This window comes from Haliotis asinina, chromosome 9, assembly GCF_037392515.1.
Source record: "Haliotis asinina isolate JCU_RB_2024 chromosome 9, JCU_Hal_asi_v2, whole genome shotgun sequence".
Lineage (NCBI taxonomy): Eukaryota > Metazoa > Mollusca > Gastropoda > Lepetellida > Haliotidae > Haliotis > Haliotis asinina.
Window position 1 is genome coordinate 39255445 of NC_090288.1, and position 13015 is coordinate 39268459.

The 13015-nt window shown below is 35.8% G+C and overlaps 1 protein-coding gene across 1 annotated transcript in view; it reads right to left on the minus strand.

Annotated features, from left to right (window-relative positions):
• LOC137295729 (uncharacterized) overlaps nt 1-10392 on the minus strand; it is a 50973-nt gene extending 40581 nt beyond the window's left edge. The window contains exons 1-4 of the mRNA XM_067827245.1: nt 10343-10392; nt 7469-7935; nt 5397-5450; nt 1913-2156 (exon numbers count right to left, since the gene is read on the minus strand). Of these exons, the coding sequence (XP_067683346.1) occupies nt 1913-2156; nt 5397-5450; nt 7469-7886 (716 nt within the window). The 5' untranslated portion in view covers nt 7887-7935; nt 10343-10392. The remainder of the gene's footprint in view (nt 1-1912; nt 2157-5396; nt 5451-7468; nt 7936-10342) is intronic.
• Nucleotides 10393-13015: the final 2623 nt, after the last annotated feature.

A 13015-nucleotide genomic window follows, 5' to 3' on the forward strand; every position in this document is an offset into this window, starting at 1 on the left:
CATGATGTGGCAGAGACAGGATTCGGATGCACAAGTCATAAATCAATTTATTTTTGTTTATGGCGTTAAGCCTGATAAGTGTTAAGTTCAAATTGCATGTGGTCAGTGATTGAAACTGTGTATTGGATATTGTCTTTAGCAGCCAGACAGGCAGGCCGACATATAGGTGTCAATAAACCAGACACTGAGCTTTGTCTGTGACAGAGGTTGCTTACCCCAATCAACAAGTTTTTTATGTAACGAGTAGATTATTTACTTGTTTTTGTACACAACCATGATTAGACTACTGCTCACGACCCCATACTCCTTGCAGGCATACTGTTTCAAGCTCCGCGAACCTATTCACGGTGCATGTGTTATGGTCGCAGTGCAGCATAGCTGTTGAAACCACTTTTTCCCCAGCGCTGGGGGAAATTTCATGAATCGTTTGAACTCCGATTTCACAGGCTTTTTTTTCATCAATTTTTTTTTCAACTTTATAGGTTGAATTGACATTTTTGATGATTTGTTTCAGTATGTGCATACTGAAAGGTATCAGAATCTGCAAAGTTGTGTTTTACATTGCATGTGACCTTTAAGAATGATTAACTTTATGAGATTTCCTTTATACGAAACTTGTGTTTCCTCTGCTGCACAGTGTACATTGAAAATATGCAGTCAAATGCTTTTTAAGTTGAATATTTTTAAATTATTGTTCTATGTGAGACAGTTAACAATGTCAATGATTTCCAGATGTCCATAAAAAAGAGCATGAAGTCATCACAGCTGTTCCCAAGTGTATCCCAAGAAGCATTAGAAGGTGAGACATCATCCTAGTCGAGTGCAATTTCAAACACTCTGCTGCGAACTCTTTTCATCTCAGAAGCTCCTTTCATTAGTACCTTTAAATCTGGTTTAAATTGCTGACAGTTGTTCACCTTTTTAATTGTTCACCCGTGAAGGTCCCGGGGTAGAATAGGCCTTCAGCAACCCGTGAAGGTCCCGGGGTAGAATAGGCCTTCAGCAATCCATGCTTGCCATAAAAGGTGACTATGCTTGTCGTATGAGGCAACTAACGGGGACGGGTGGTCAGGCTCGCTGATGTGGTTGACACATGTCATTGGTTCCCAATAGCGCAGATCGATGCTCATGCTGTTGGTCACTAGATTGTCTGGTCCAGACTTGATTATTTACAGACCTCTGCCATATAGCTGGAATATTTCTGAGTATGGTGTAAAACTAAACTCACTCCCTCCCTCACTCACTCAATTGTATGCGCTTTGAGCATGCCCCAGCGGTGGGGAGTTTTAAGTGCTGTATAAGTGGCGTTATTTTACTACTGATTCTGAGATGGACTTTTCATTCAGTGAAGAAAAATATTAAGTGGTATCAACTTTCTATTGTGAATTAGGTCTTGTTTGCTTAAACAACAAATTTAAAATAAGAATTTATTGGAGTAAATAATGTTTTCATAAAGAATTAATTTCGATAAACTATATTTTAGGAATATGGAATGTTTTCAGCAAGCAATACATTTTCCATAAGGAAATATTTAAGTAGACATAACTTTTAACAAGAACATATCTGAGTGAACAATATGACTGAAACTACTGTTGTGTGTGATGGGAAAACTACTTGTCGCAACAAACATTTTAGAATACACATCATTTGAGAGGACTAGTTTGTTTTCAGAATGCATTTTCAGTGAATGTTATTTCCAGAACTATTTCAGCATGTTTTGTAAACAATATTTATTTTGGTAAATATTGAAGACGAGGGAAACATTTAGAATAAGAGACAAAACTTAAGGAATCAGTATGTTTATGATAAAGTTAAGAAGGTGTGAATGGAACCACTTGAGTAAACAATATGTTTTGAATAAGGAAACATTGATGAAACTAAATACTGATTAAACAGTTTGCAGAGTACTTACGTATTTGCCCAGGCTATCCACGTGATGTCACCATCCTGCCATGTTTTGATGACACGTGGGTCATGTCTCTCCATATAGATCTTAGCTGCCATGCCGTAAGTGACAATATCAGTCTTGGTGAGTTCCTCTTCGTCTGGAAGCAGGTAGTACTCAACATGGTAGTAGTTCTGGGCCCTTGGCGCCTCAAACACACGTTTCTTCTTCCTGAGCATCTCCTTTATATCAGGCTGACAATCATCCTCAACTGCAAGTCAGAATGTGACAGCGTATCTACAATCTATTTCTCCTTGATTATACAGCATATCATCATATTATCTCCATTTTAGTATCTTCTACACTGAACCCATTTTGCAACACAGCTAAAAATAATTGTCCAATCAAATTCTCCTTTTTGACATAAAGAAGCACTGTCATAATAAGTATTTGACTCATCACGTTTTGTGCAATTCTAAAAGGACTCAGTCTAGAGTAAAACATGTTTTCCAGCTGAAAGGTCAATACCTTTTTACAAAGTATCATTTGAGTATGCATACCAAGGGCTATCTTGTATAAGGATACAATTTTGAATGTAAATCTATGCTGAACTTGCTTTTACATCAGACATACTGATTGTTTGTTGATTTCATGGTCATTATATAGGAAAGTATGCTAGGTTTGTAATAACAGATTGTGACAACACTTTTGGAACAGAGCAAATGACAGTGAATTGGTTCAGAGTATTTGTAGAGCATAATGGAGATTTATATGACATATTAATGAGAATTGGTGCTGTATTCTTTCATATTTTAAGGATATTTCTGTACCTTGATGGAGTCTTAAACAAACTGATATTAAATAGTGTCTCTCCCACTCAATGGCACGATGACAAGATAGTCTTTAATACAAAGTCCGACATAAAAAGGAGTGGAAATTGATTACATATTCATTCACCTACAAGTTACATATTGCTGTATTTTGAAAAACTACTGGAATGAAACATCTAATAAATACTTTTCCTGCAACAACAATGTTACAGCTGTAACAAAACGGATGGAAAGAATACAGCTTGAGCTAACAAAGGAAAATCGTAAAAGCGTGATGTTCAAAGGTGACACAGATTAAAAACAGTGACAGTAGTTCATCTACAATGATAGTGTATACTTCTCAGGAAGTTGAGAATGAAAGTTGTGTCCACATGGGTATTCTTGAAAGTAAAATAGAATTCAAGTGAGTGGAATCTGGCAAACCATAAATATCTTTGTATAATGATAATTATCATGAACATGCAAAATCAAGGGACATTCTAACTCAATGTGTCAAAAGGCAGGTGGCAACATAAATAAAAAAATTATTCACGGTTACTTAAAGGCTTGTCAAGAACAATCTTTAGAAATAGGGACCTCAGTACAAATTGGCATTAACAGTTCAAAGTTCAGTAAGTCACATGTAACTGGTGTTTCACGTTTGAACTAAACAAACACCAATGAGAATACTTCAGATACCAACACACTTTCTGGAATTGTAAAAAATTGTATGTCAAATGTAAAAACATCATCATAAATGGTGAACAGTGCACATAATGTTGCTATCTAAATAGCCCTGAGAATTACTGCATTCAATGTTAAATTGTCTTAAAGCACAGGCTTATCTACTTAAACAGAAAAAATTAAAACATCTACACTTACCTTTCTTTTATCGCCAACAAAAAGCTATTTCCTAATACAGCAGAAATGATCAAATCTACCAGTATCACATCACCTGCTTTGTCAACCAACGCACAAGAACAGGCAGAGGGAGGCCTTTATAGAGGGAGAAAGGTGTGGGTGACAGAGGAAATGATAGGGAAAAAAAGCTACATATAAACTGACAGAGAATGTTTAATTATTCATAAATTCAATCTGTTGTAAAGAGTAGAGGTGACAACTGACATCCTTGCGATGACAACATGTCCTCAAGCATAATCAGCATCTTCACTTTGGTGCCACATTTACTGCAGACACAAATATGCTATCAATATTTTCAACAGAATTTTCCTTTTTAATTTCTTAGTCAATTTCAATAGTGACAATATTCTCATATAACTAAATAAAGATATGAATGGTACCATTTAAATTTTCATAAAATTCGCTTGCAAATTGATAAAACTAAAATCATGCTTGAAGTTGTATTTCTGGTCACTGAGGTCCCCAGGACAGTAAGGCCTTCAAATTAAATAGATTTTCGGTCATAATAATAATAACAAGTAACAAAAACAAGTTGGAGAATAGGCCAATTCTTAAAGGTGATTACTGTTCCTCCATTTCTTTCTATACTATCATTCTAAATTCTGTTATTCAAATATTTAGAACTGTGTGATAGAAGCCAAAAGAATGCTTGTGCCTTGACTATAACAGTTCAGCAAAGCTCTGCTTTAGGACATAAACTTAGGGGTAGAGTGAAGAAAATACAGTACTATTTCGTTCACTTAAGATCAATTGTTAAAAACATTCCTACTTTGAGATAATGCCTTATTACACTAGATTCTGTAGGTAAGAAATGATGTGACATTAAGTGTATAGCAAAAGTCATCAAGACAGATGTGTATGAAATCACTAAGCTGCAAATGAGTATCTAAAATATATCACAGAATACTGTGGAAAGTATTTCATGCTCTGCATTTGTGCATTTTCAAAAAGGCAAAAATGTAGTAAGATGGCAAAACCATGACAGGAAATAATTTGTTTGGAATCAAAATGTTCAACACAGTAAAATCTGTCATAAAAAATATAATTTAGAAATAATATTTCTTTAACCAAAGATTTCTTTAACCTAATCCTTAATTCAAATGACAATAACTTTAATATAGTATATTCCTTCAGAAGAATATAGGATAAATCTGTTACCATGACAACCCTGACAGAAAAAAACAAGCATACTCTTCAACAAAAAATATCCATTACTTTAATATGTGAAAAATATGCAAAATCATAATAATACCCTTGAAAAGCCTATTGATGATATATATTTAATGCATGAATGATTGACCTACATAAATACTATTTACACAACAACTGTTAATCAATATTCCCTTCACATAAAACCATGACTTGACTCCATTCCTTACTTTATCACATATAGATCTCGTAACACACAATACAAGCAAGTGTGATTGCCATCAATCAAAATTAAGCCCAAGATTTTATCAGTATCAAGTGTAAATGACAATTCCATGGGACTGTAATTCAAGCGTTAACATCAACCACTGAAAAATCACCCATGGACAAGCTGAATGAAAATAGCTGGCAACGGTTGGCAGTCATGCAAGGAAATTCCCCCAGCTTAACGGAAGGAAAACGGCTCTGAAATGCGAAGTCCCTTCAGGCAGAATTGACAGATATCAACATGCAAGCTTTGCGTGAGGATGTTTGCGGTGTAATTGAAAGTAGAAGTGGTATAAATGTGAGAGAATGGAGAACTGCAGAGCATGGGGTGCAGCAACTTAAATACTTAAATACTGCTTGGTTACCCTGAGGTTGGACAGGCGTCCCTTGTCGACGAGTGTGTCCAGACTTGTCTTTTACTGCATATTACAGGGAATAGTAATTAAAGAAACAGTCATTTCCTGGAAGTGAAATCCAATGTGCGATACAACATGTTGGCTAATTTCTTGATCTGTTCTAAAAAATCCAACAAATTCCAATTTTTTTTATGTCTTTTTGTTATGATAACATTTCAGCTCATTTCTTGATCTGCTGCTGTAATTTAGAAACTACAAAATCATGATATTTAAAACTTTTGATTTGTTTATTTAAACGTGACAGTTGAAATAAACACACTAACGGTCATGACTTACCTCGTATGCATTAAGTGTAGAAACATATATTATAGGGATTTTTCAAAAATTAAAAAAATAACTGACATTTGTAGTCTGCAAAAATTCAGGCTTTTCACAAAATTATATTAAAACATGTTTACATTTACAGTTAACTCAATATCAAAATTTAGCACTGCATTTGTTGAACAAATCTTAAAGCTAAGTACTAAAACCCCTTCTCCCTTATTAGTCCTGGGCCTGATTTCTCGAAACAAACGTAAGTTTTCACTCAAATTTCAAACACAAATTTGAAACAGTTGAATTTTCAACGCAGCTGTATTTTTTAAATACAAAAGCCCAAACAACTTAAGTAATCTAGCCACCAAACTCAAACTGACTCCTGTAGTTTGAGTTTTATGCTGATTTCAGTTCATTGTGTGAAAGGCGTTTTCTCAAAATTTGGTAGTCAAATATGAGTAAAAACTCAGACTTAAGTAAAAACTCAGACATAAGTTTGTTTCTAGAAATCTGGGCCTGCTTTAAGTGAAATGCACCTTAATTCTATAACAATGTGAATTTGTGAATAACTTTAATGCTTGACTGATTACAGACACTGGGCTGAATATTATCCTCTGAGAAGGTATAGATCAATTCCTGTACAATATTTCACAAAAGCTTGCAGCAATGTATTTTCATGACACCATTTAGATTAAATATTAGCATCTTTAAGAGAGCATTATACAAATATGGCATTTTTGCATCTTGATGTTTTGTTGCTAATATCAAATATCATCACTTCATGGATGTCTGATGATTGTTTTACATTTTCAGTCAGAGTAAAGAACAAACTGTTCTTGTTCCCAGTTATTGATTATACTTGTCTTTGTCATTTTAGTCACAAATATTTACAAAAAAAAAATTATCATGATTAGGAAAAAATAATCATCATAAATGGAACCTACATGATAACTATTACATGAAAAAACATTATCAAACTTAGGGTAAAAATCACAAATATCTTGCTGAACTAAAACTCTAAAAAGATGTGGTTTCAATACCCCCTTATACAGCATGAAATGACAGACATTATTGCAACATGAATACTTTACTTCAAGTTGTGGTCATATTTCATAACATGAATATATTCATCAGTAATAGTTTAAGTCTGAATGATGATAACCTAACAAGCTGAATCCACAGATTCACATGTTTATCTGTGAGTGGAGAAAAAAACATGGAAAATAAAAAACCCCAGACAAATTGTTTTTTGAAGATCACAGAAAGGTTCAGGGCGGGATACTAACTCTATGATCACAATACCAAACAAACAGCACCACAAACCCACTGTAATTCTATTAGAGAGTATGCTATTGTTCGCTGATATGCTTCTACACACCCATAATATCCAAATTCAACAACAGTCAAACCAATTAAAACAACCTATTTCTAAAATTAATCACTGTTTTCTAACTTCTACATCAAACACGAAAAAACAATATAGAAAATAACAGTATACAAAAACAATACAAAATTTGAAATAAAAATTACAAACAGTTTTTCCCTGTTTCACTATTCAAGTATTTATAGAAAAAAGTTTGCTGATGACCTGCCCTGAAGATGCATCTAAAGGCTTAACCATTTCACATATATAGACATGTGTTGAGGAATTCTTATATTTTTCTGGGTTGGAACATACATGCAACAATGAAATGGAGACCATTCTTCAAATGTAAAACATTCAAAAGTCTAAATGACATTGACAAGTTTCCATAGCTGGCACTGACCTGTTGGTATCGCCATGGCAACATTAACAGTAAATGTCACTGTATGAGCATTTGGTCCCGATGCAACTTTCCGTCGTCTTCGCTTTGCTTCAAATATTATCTCTCCGCTGCTGCTGCTTTTAGGACGACTGGAATCGGGAGTTTTGGTACGAGCGGTTCCAGGCGCTGGCTGAAACGAGGTATTGAAATCTTCCAAGGACTCTGGGTCCAAAAGACTGCTGTTAGTCATGTTGCTATCTGTGACCTTTGGTTCCACACCGACATTTTCTGTTTTGACAATTTTATCCTGGCTGTCACTGCTAGACTCTGTACTGTTCCTGGTTGGTGTGGTCAGTGGTCGTCCAGATGGCGGGCCAGACTGCTTGTCTTCAGCCTCCCTGCTACTGGCAACCGGGGTGGTCTTCTCACCTTCCTCCATGTTGATTTGGAAGAGAAACTCTATGGCCTGCTACTTCATGCCAGTTTACCTAAAAAGAGAAAATGCATGATAAATGACCATTTTATACAAAATACAATGTTATTCATGACTAATTACAAATAATGTTTTTTGTTTGATTTTTCACAAATTGTTTTTGTTTTCATCAGGTTCAAATTTGCCTTCAAAGTGTAAAACTGCATCCTGAGAAACATTTTACAGATCTGAAAAATAGTCAAACTTAATTAAAGCTGAAAGTTGACTATGAATTGTGGTAGATAGTCATAAAAGGTTTGTTACGATATGAACACCCAAAGCATTCAAAGTTTGCTTGTCACATGAAACAAACCTTTGGACTGGATGCCTACATGGAAAAAAATGTCAACAATTTACACATTCTTATTTCAGTATGGGTACTTTAAAAACGTTTTATAAATAAGCATACAACAGTCAGGGAAATACTGGCATGGCATCACAGGGGAGGTTATTAAAAGTGAGTGAGTGAGTGAGTTTTATGCCACACTCAGCAATATTCCAGCTATATGGTGGTGGTCTGTAAATAATCAAGTCTGGATCAGTGGTCAACAGCATGAGCATCAATCTGTGCAACTGGGAACTGATGATGTCAGCGAGCCTGACCACCCATCCTTTTAGTTATCTCTTATAACAAACATGGTCGCCTACATTACAAAATCAAATAAGGAACAGTGGTACAGTGACAGTATTTATTTGGTGACATCTTCTATTCCACTGTGACTATCAGCATGGCACCAACCATCTGTAACTATGGTAACTGTGCCTGAATTGACTGTCTAAAACAATGGTTGTTCTGATGATTCTAAACCAACAAATCCCCTTTGAAAAAATACTCCTCCTGTCAAAATTTTTAATCAAGTGTCACCAAAGCTTTTAGAATGTTTAAAGTAAAAGGGCTATATCATCACAAATTTTTTCTGACATGCTGCCTATCTATAAGGGTAACCGAATTGTTAAGTGGCTTGCATGTATGCTTTTATCAAGACATACAAGGAATTAAAGCTTACAATTTGAAGATATTTAACATTTGGCCAATACATGTGAAAAACGGTCTATGTCCCATTATTTGACAATCTGAGGTACTGGATTCCTTTAACTCTTGTGTCCATGACACAGTATTGCAATGGTGCAGTAACAAAACTTTCAGGTGCCTCAATGCAAGCCCTTATAAATCATTTTACCACAATACCTTTTGACAGTGCATATAGATAACAATATGAAACCACAAACAAATATGGGGCAGGTAGGGGTAGCCTAGTGGTTAAAGTATTTGCTTGTCATGCTGAAGACCTTGGTTCGAGTCCCCACATGGGTACAATTTGTGAAGCCCATTTCTGGTGTTCCCCACTTTGATATTGCTGCTATATGGCTGAAAGTAGTATAAAACTAAACTCACTCATAAATGTATAAATTATAAAAGACTCACAAAAAAAACTTCAACATTATAGATTCACAAAATATGCATGAAAGTTTAGAAATGGAAAAGGGTAAAACACACTGAAATGTAAAGTGGCAAAGATTACAAAGTTACAACTACCCATATTCTACCAGGGTGAAGGCAGACATTCAGTATTTCTGGATGGTCATTTACTCTGATGATGCATTAAGAGTATTTTTTTCTAACTGAAACTCTAAACTTACACAAACACACCAGAATATGTCTGAGTGTCACGTAACACAAATCCATACTTTGTGCATCATCTGTATGGCAATATCATAATATTATAATAATACAATTATAATAAAAAATGAAATGCCCATGCTGCTATTTTGCACTTGAATCAGTATTGTTAAGAATATGAACTGCATTTCATACATGTCTTAATTTAACAATTACGGACATTGCTGAAAAAGAGAAATACCTGAAGCTTAACTATGAAATATACCACATGCTCTGATGCATTGGAGAAAATATTTAAGCTACATTCGCTTAAAATGAATTAAATGGTAGTTCTATGGAATAGTTTGCATGGCTAATAAATAAATATTCTGCTGACATTTTATCAAAGGGATGATAAATTTGAAAACATTTGACAATCGATAGAGAGAAATTCTTTATCAAGCAGATATTATCAGGAGTACCACTTTCTAGTGCATCACTAACCCACCGAGACAATACAGGCATGTTTTGACACTAGAGAAATTAAGCTGACTGTCTAGCAGATAACAACAGAGAAATGTCTAAAATTCAACAAGTTACTGTAGGTGCATCTTGTCCTCTATTTACATATGAGGATCTAGATCTAACATACAGATCTAACAGCTTTGCCTTTTAGTTATCTTATTTCAACTAAGATCTTAAGCCATTAAAAGTTACTGTACTTGTTTCAGCATCAAATTATTACGAGGTTGCAGCGTCATCTGCCAAATTAGACCTCACATTGTTATGATATTTATGCTTATAACAAACATAAAAGACTTACAATAATAAGCTCTCTGTCGTCCTCCTTCGTTACTCTCTTGGGACCCTAAACTTCCATGACACCATGCATTCACATATCGTAAGTTGAAACCTAGGGCTACGCAATTAAGTTCCCAACTATATTTACAGACGATGTTTTTGTTTTACATTTTAACAAGACGTAAGGCATTATTTAGAGTCACATGGGATGAACGCTACATTCTTTACAGATTGTTCGGTGACAATGAAACGAAATTCAAGTACCGTTAGCAAGCGTCAAGCAGCGGAGCGATACCGCGGAAGTGACTGGTCCCGTTGCTACAACAGGCGCAAATAGTGCGACATTTAGCGTTCTAGTGATATTGTTGTTTGACAGTCTGTCGAGTTCCAAATCAATAAGATCTAAGATAAAGAGTCTCGCGACATTACTGCTGTGATGGAAGAATAACATTTGCATGCTATTGACGGAACTATTGTTGATGTATAATTGCGTGGTGTATGCTTAGATACGGATTCCTATGTTGCTGCAAATTGTTTGATAATATTAACCACATGTTCAGGGTGTACAGGATGTTTACGTTATATTCTGTGTGTTAAAAAAATGTATTTAGGCATGCCTCTGTAGACAAGAGGGCGGATACAGCTCTTTGAGAAAGGAGGTGGGGGTGCACACTATTGAGAAAAGGGGGGTGCGCACTCCATTTTCACGCGAGTTTCAATGGGCATTTAACAAAATAGGTAGGGATGGGGTGAGGCGTGTAACAACCCCCATCCCCAACACACACACACACGCACGCACGCACGCACGCACGCACGCACACACGCACACACGCACACACGCACACATAAATTATTTGACAAGAAAAACCACACGAAACAAACAAAAACTTAAATAACGAAAATAAAACCCAACAAATCAGGCATAAAAACAACCACACCAACAGCAAACAATTACCATAAACAGTAACGAAAGAAACATATATTAGCACATAAACATAGAATTATAAATCAGCTAAAAATCATTACTTCAAATAAAATAATTAATAAATGGCTATTATCTAATGCTGTATTTCATAATAATTTACATGGAAGGGTAGGTTATATCTGCAAAACAGTTTTAAAACTGTAAAATGCATAGTGCATTAACTTGAATTAACATGCAAGACACGCAGACTGTCATAAGGGTGAAATACGATGCATGCAAGGTAAAGAAACACGATCTGCCTTGCGTGATGTACATATGAATCATTTAAGGAGTTAACACTCTCCCATAAGCGACTGTCGCTGACGATACGGATGGTGTGTTTGCTAATCGCTGTATATCAATAAACAATGAAGTGGTTTGTGAATACAGGTAAAACCACACACAGTGGCTATTAATTAATCAATTTACTGGGTAGCGTTAACGCGCAATAAAATCTGTCATGCGCGTAACTAACTCCGTCAAGACCATACCTTCTGATTGGAAACTATTGACAATCATGATAATGATCAACAATATACTAACTTGTGAATGACTGTAGATTTCCGTGTGCATATTCTGCATTACGAAGTCAACTTTAGTGATGGTGTCTAAAGTTAGCAGTGGTCTGTAGATTATCGGCGGGTTATACATCTACATATTAACTTCTTGTCCCTTGAAATGTTCATAGAAAATAATAATAAAATGTGATGAGAAGGAGTCCATAGACTTTCTTCATTTGACAATTGTAGAAATCTAAACTTGCCATGTAATCAAGACGTGCATTAGCTTTCCTGGATACATTTAATTTGTTTCTGTAAGACAGATATCAGAGCTGGAGGGCCCACTGTGGCTACATCTATGTACAGGTATATTTTATGTGCGATTCAGATATCCTCCAACTATATGTATTCGATATAGTAATGTACTCAAACAACTACAGGGTAAGCACACGCACGCACGCACCCACTCACGCGCACACTTGCTCACATAAATGCGTCACACTTTAAACTGCATTCCAGTTATAAGATGCACTTGTCAGCTTAAAGTGGAGGAACTGCTGTAGGTTTCAGACATATTAAATTACCACTGAGATGAAACCGACGCGAGAATATTAGAGTAAGTTAATTTTTTCGCCTTTTTTAGCCATATTCCAGCAATATCACGGTGGGGCACACAAGAAATGGGCTTCAGACATTGTGCCCAGGTGGTTAATCGAACCTGGGTCGTGACGTGCGAACGCTTTAACCACTAGGCTACCTATCGCCCCCAACACTGAAAACTTAACCCTGGATTCGAACATTACACAGATAGCATATCTAAGGGAGAAAACTCTGCACAGCTAACCACGACAGCTTGGAAAACTGTGTCACCATGCTCCGTGTTGTTTGTTCGAACATATTTTGTTCCATGTTGAAAGGGATCAGGCACAAATTATGTAACTAATTACCTCCCGCTCCCATGTGAAATATGAAAAAAATGAATGGACGTAATGAATGGGCATAATAATACTTGGACATATCATTCATTAGCCGAAGTTTCGTACACTGTATTTATACACATGACGAAAGATGTTTTCGTTGTTGAAAATCATGTCAGGAACTTTCGTTCCTCTGGCCCATCAATTCTGTGCACACGTGCTAGCTAGGGAAGGTGGTCAGCACATTTTGTACTTCACAATAATTTTAAAATTGTGCTGAATTATGGGAAGGGGAGGTGGTCATTCATGTGTGT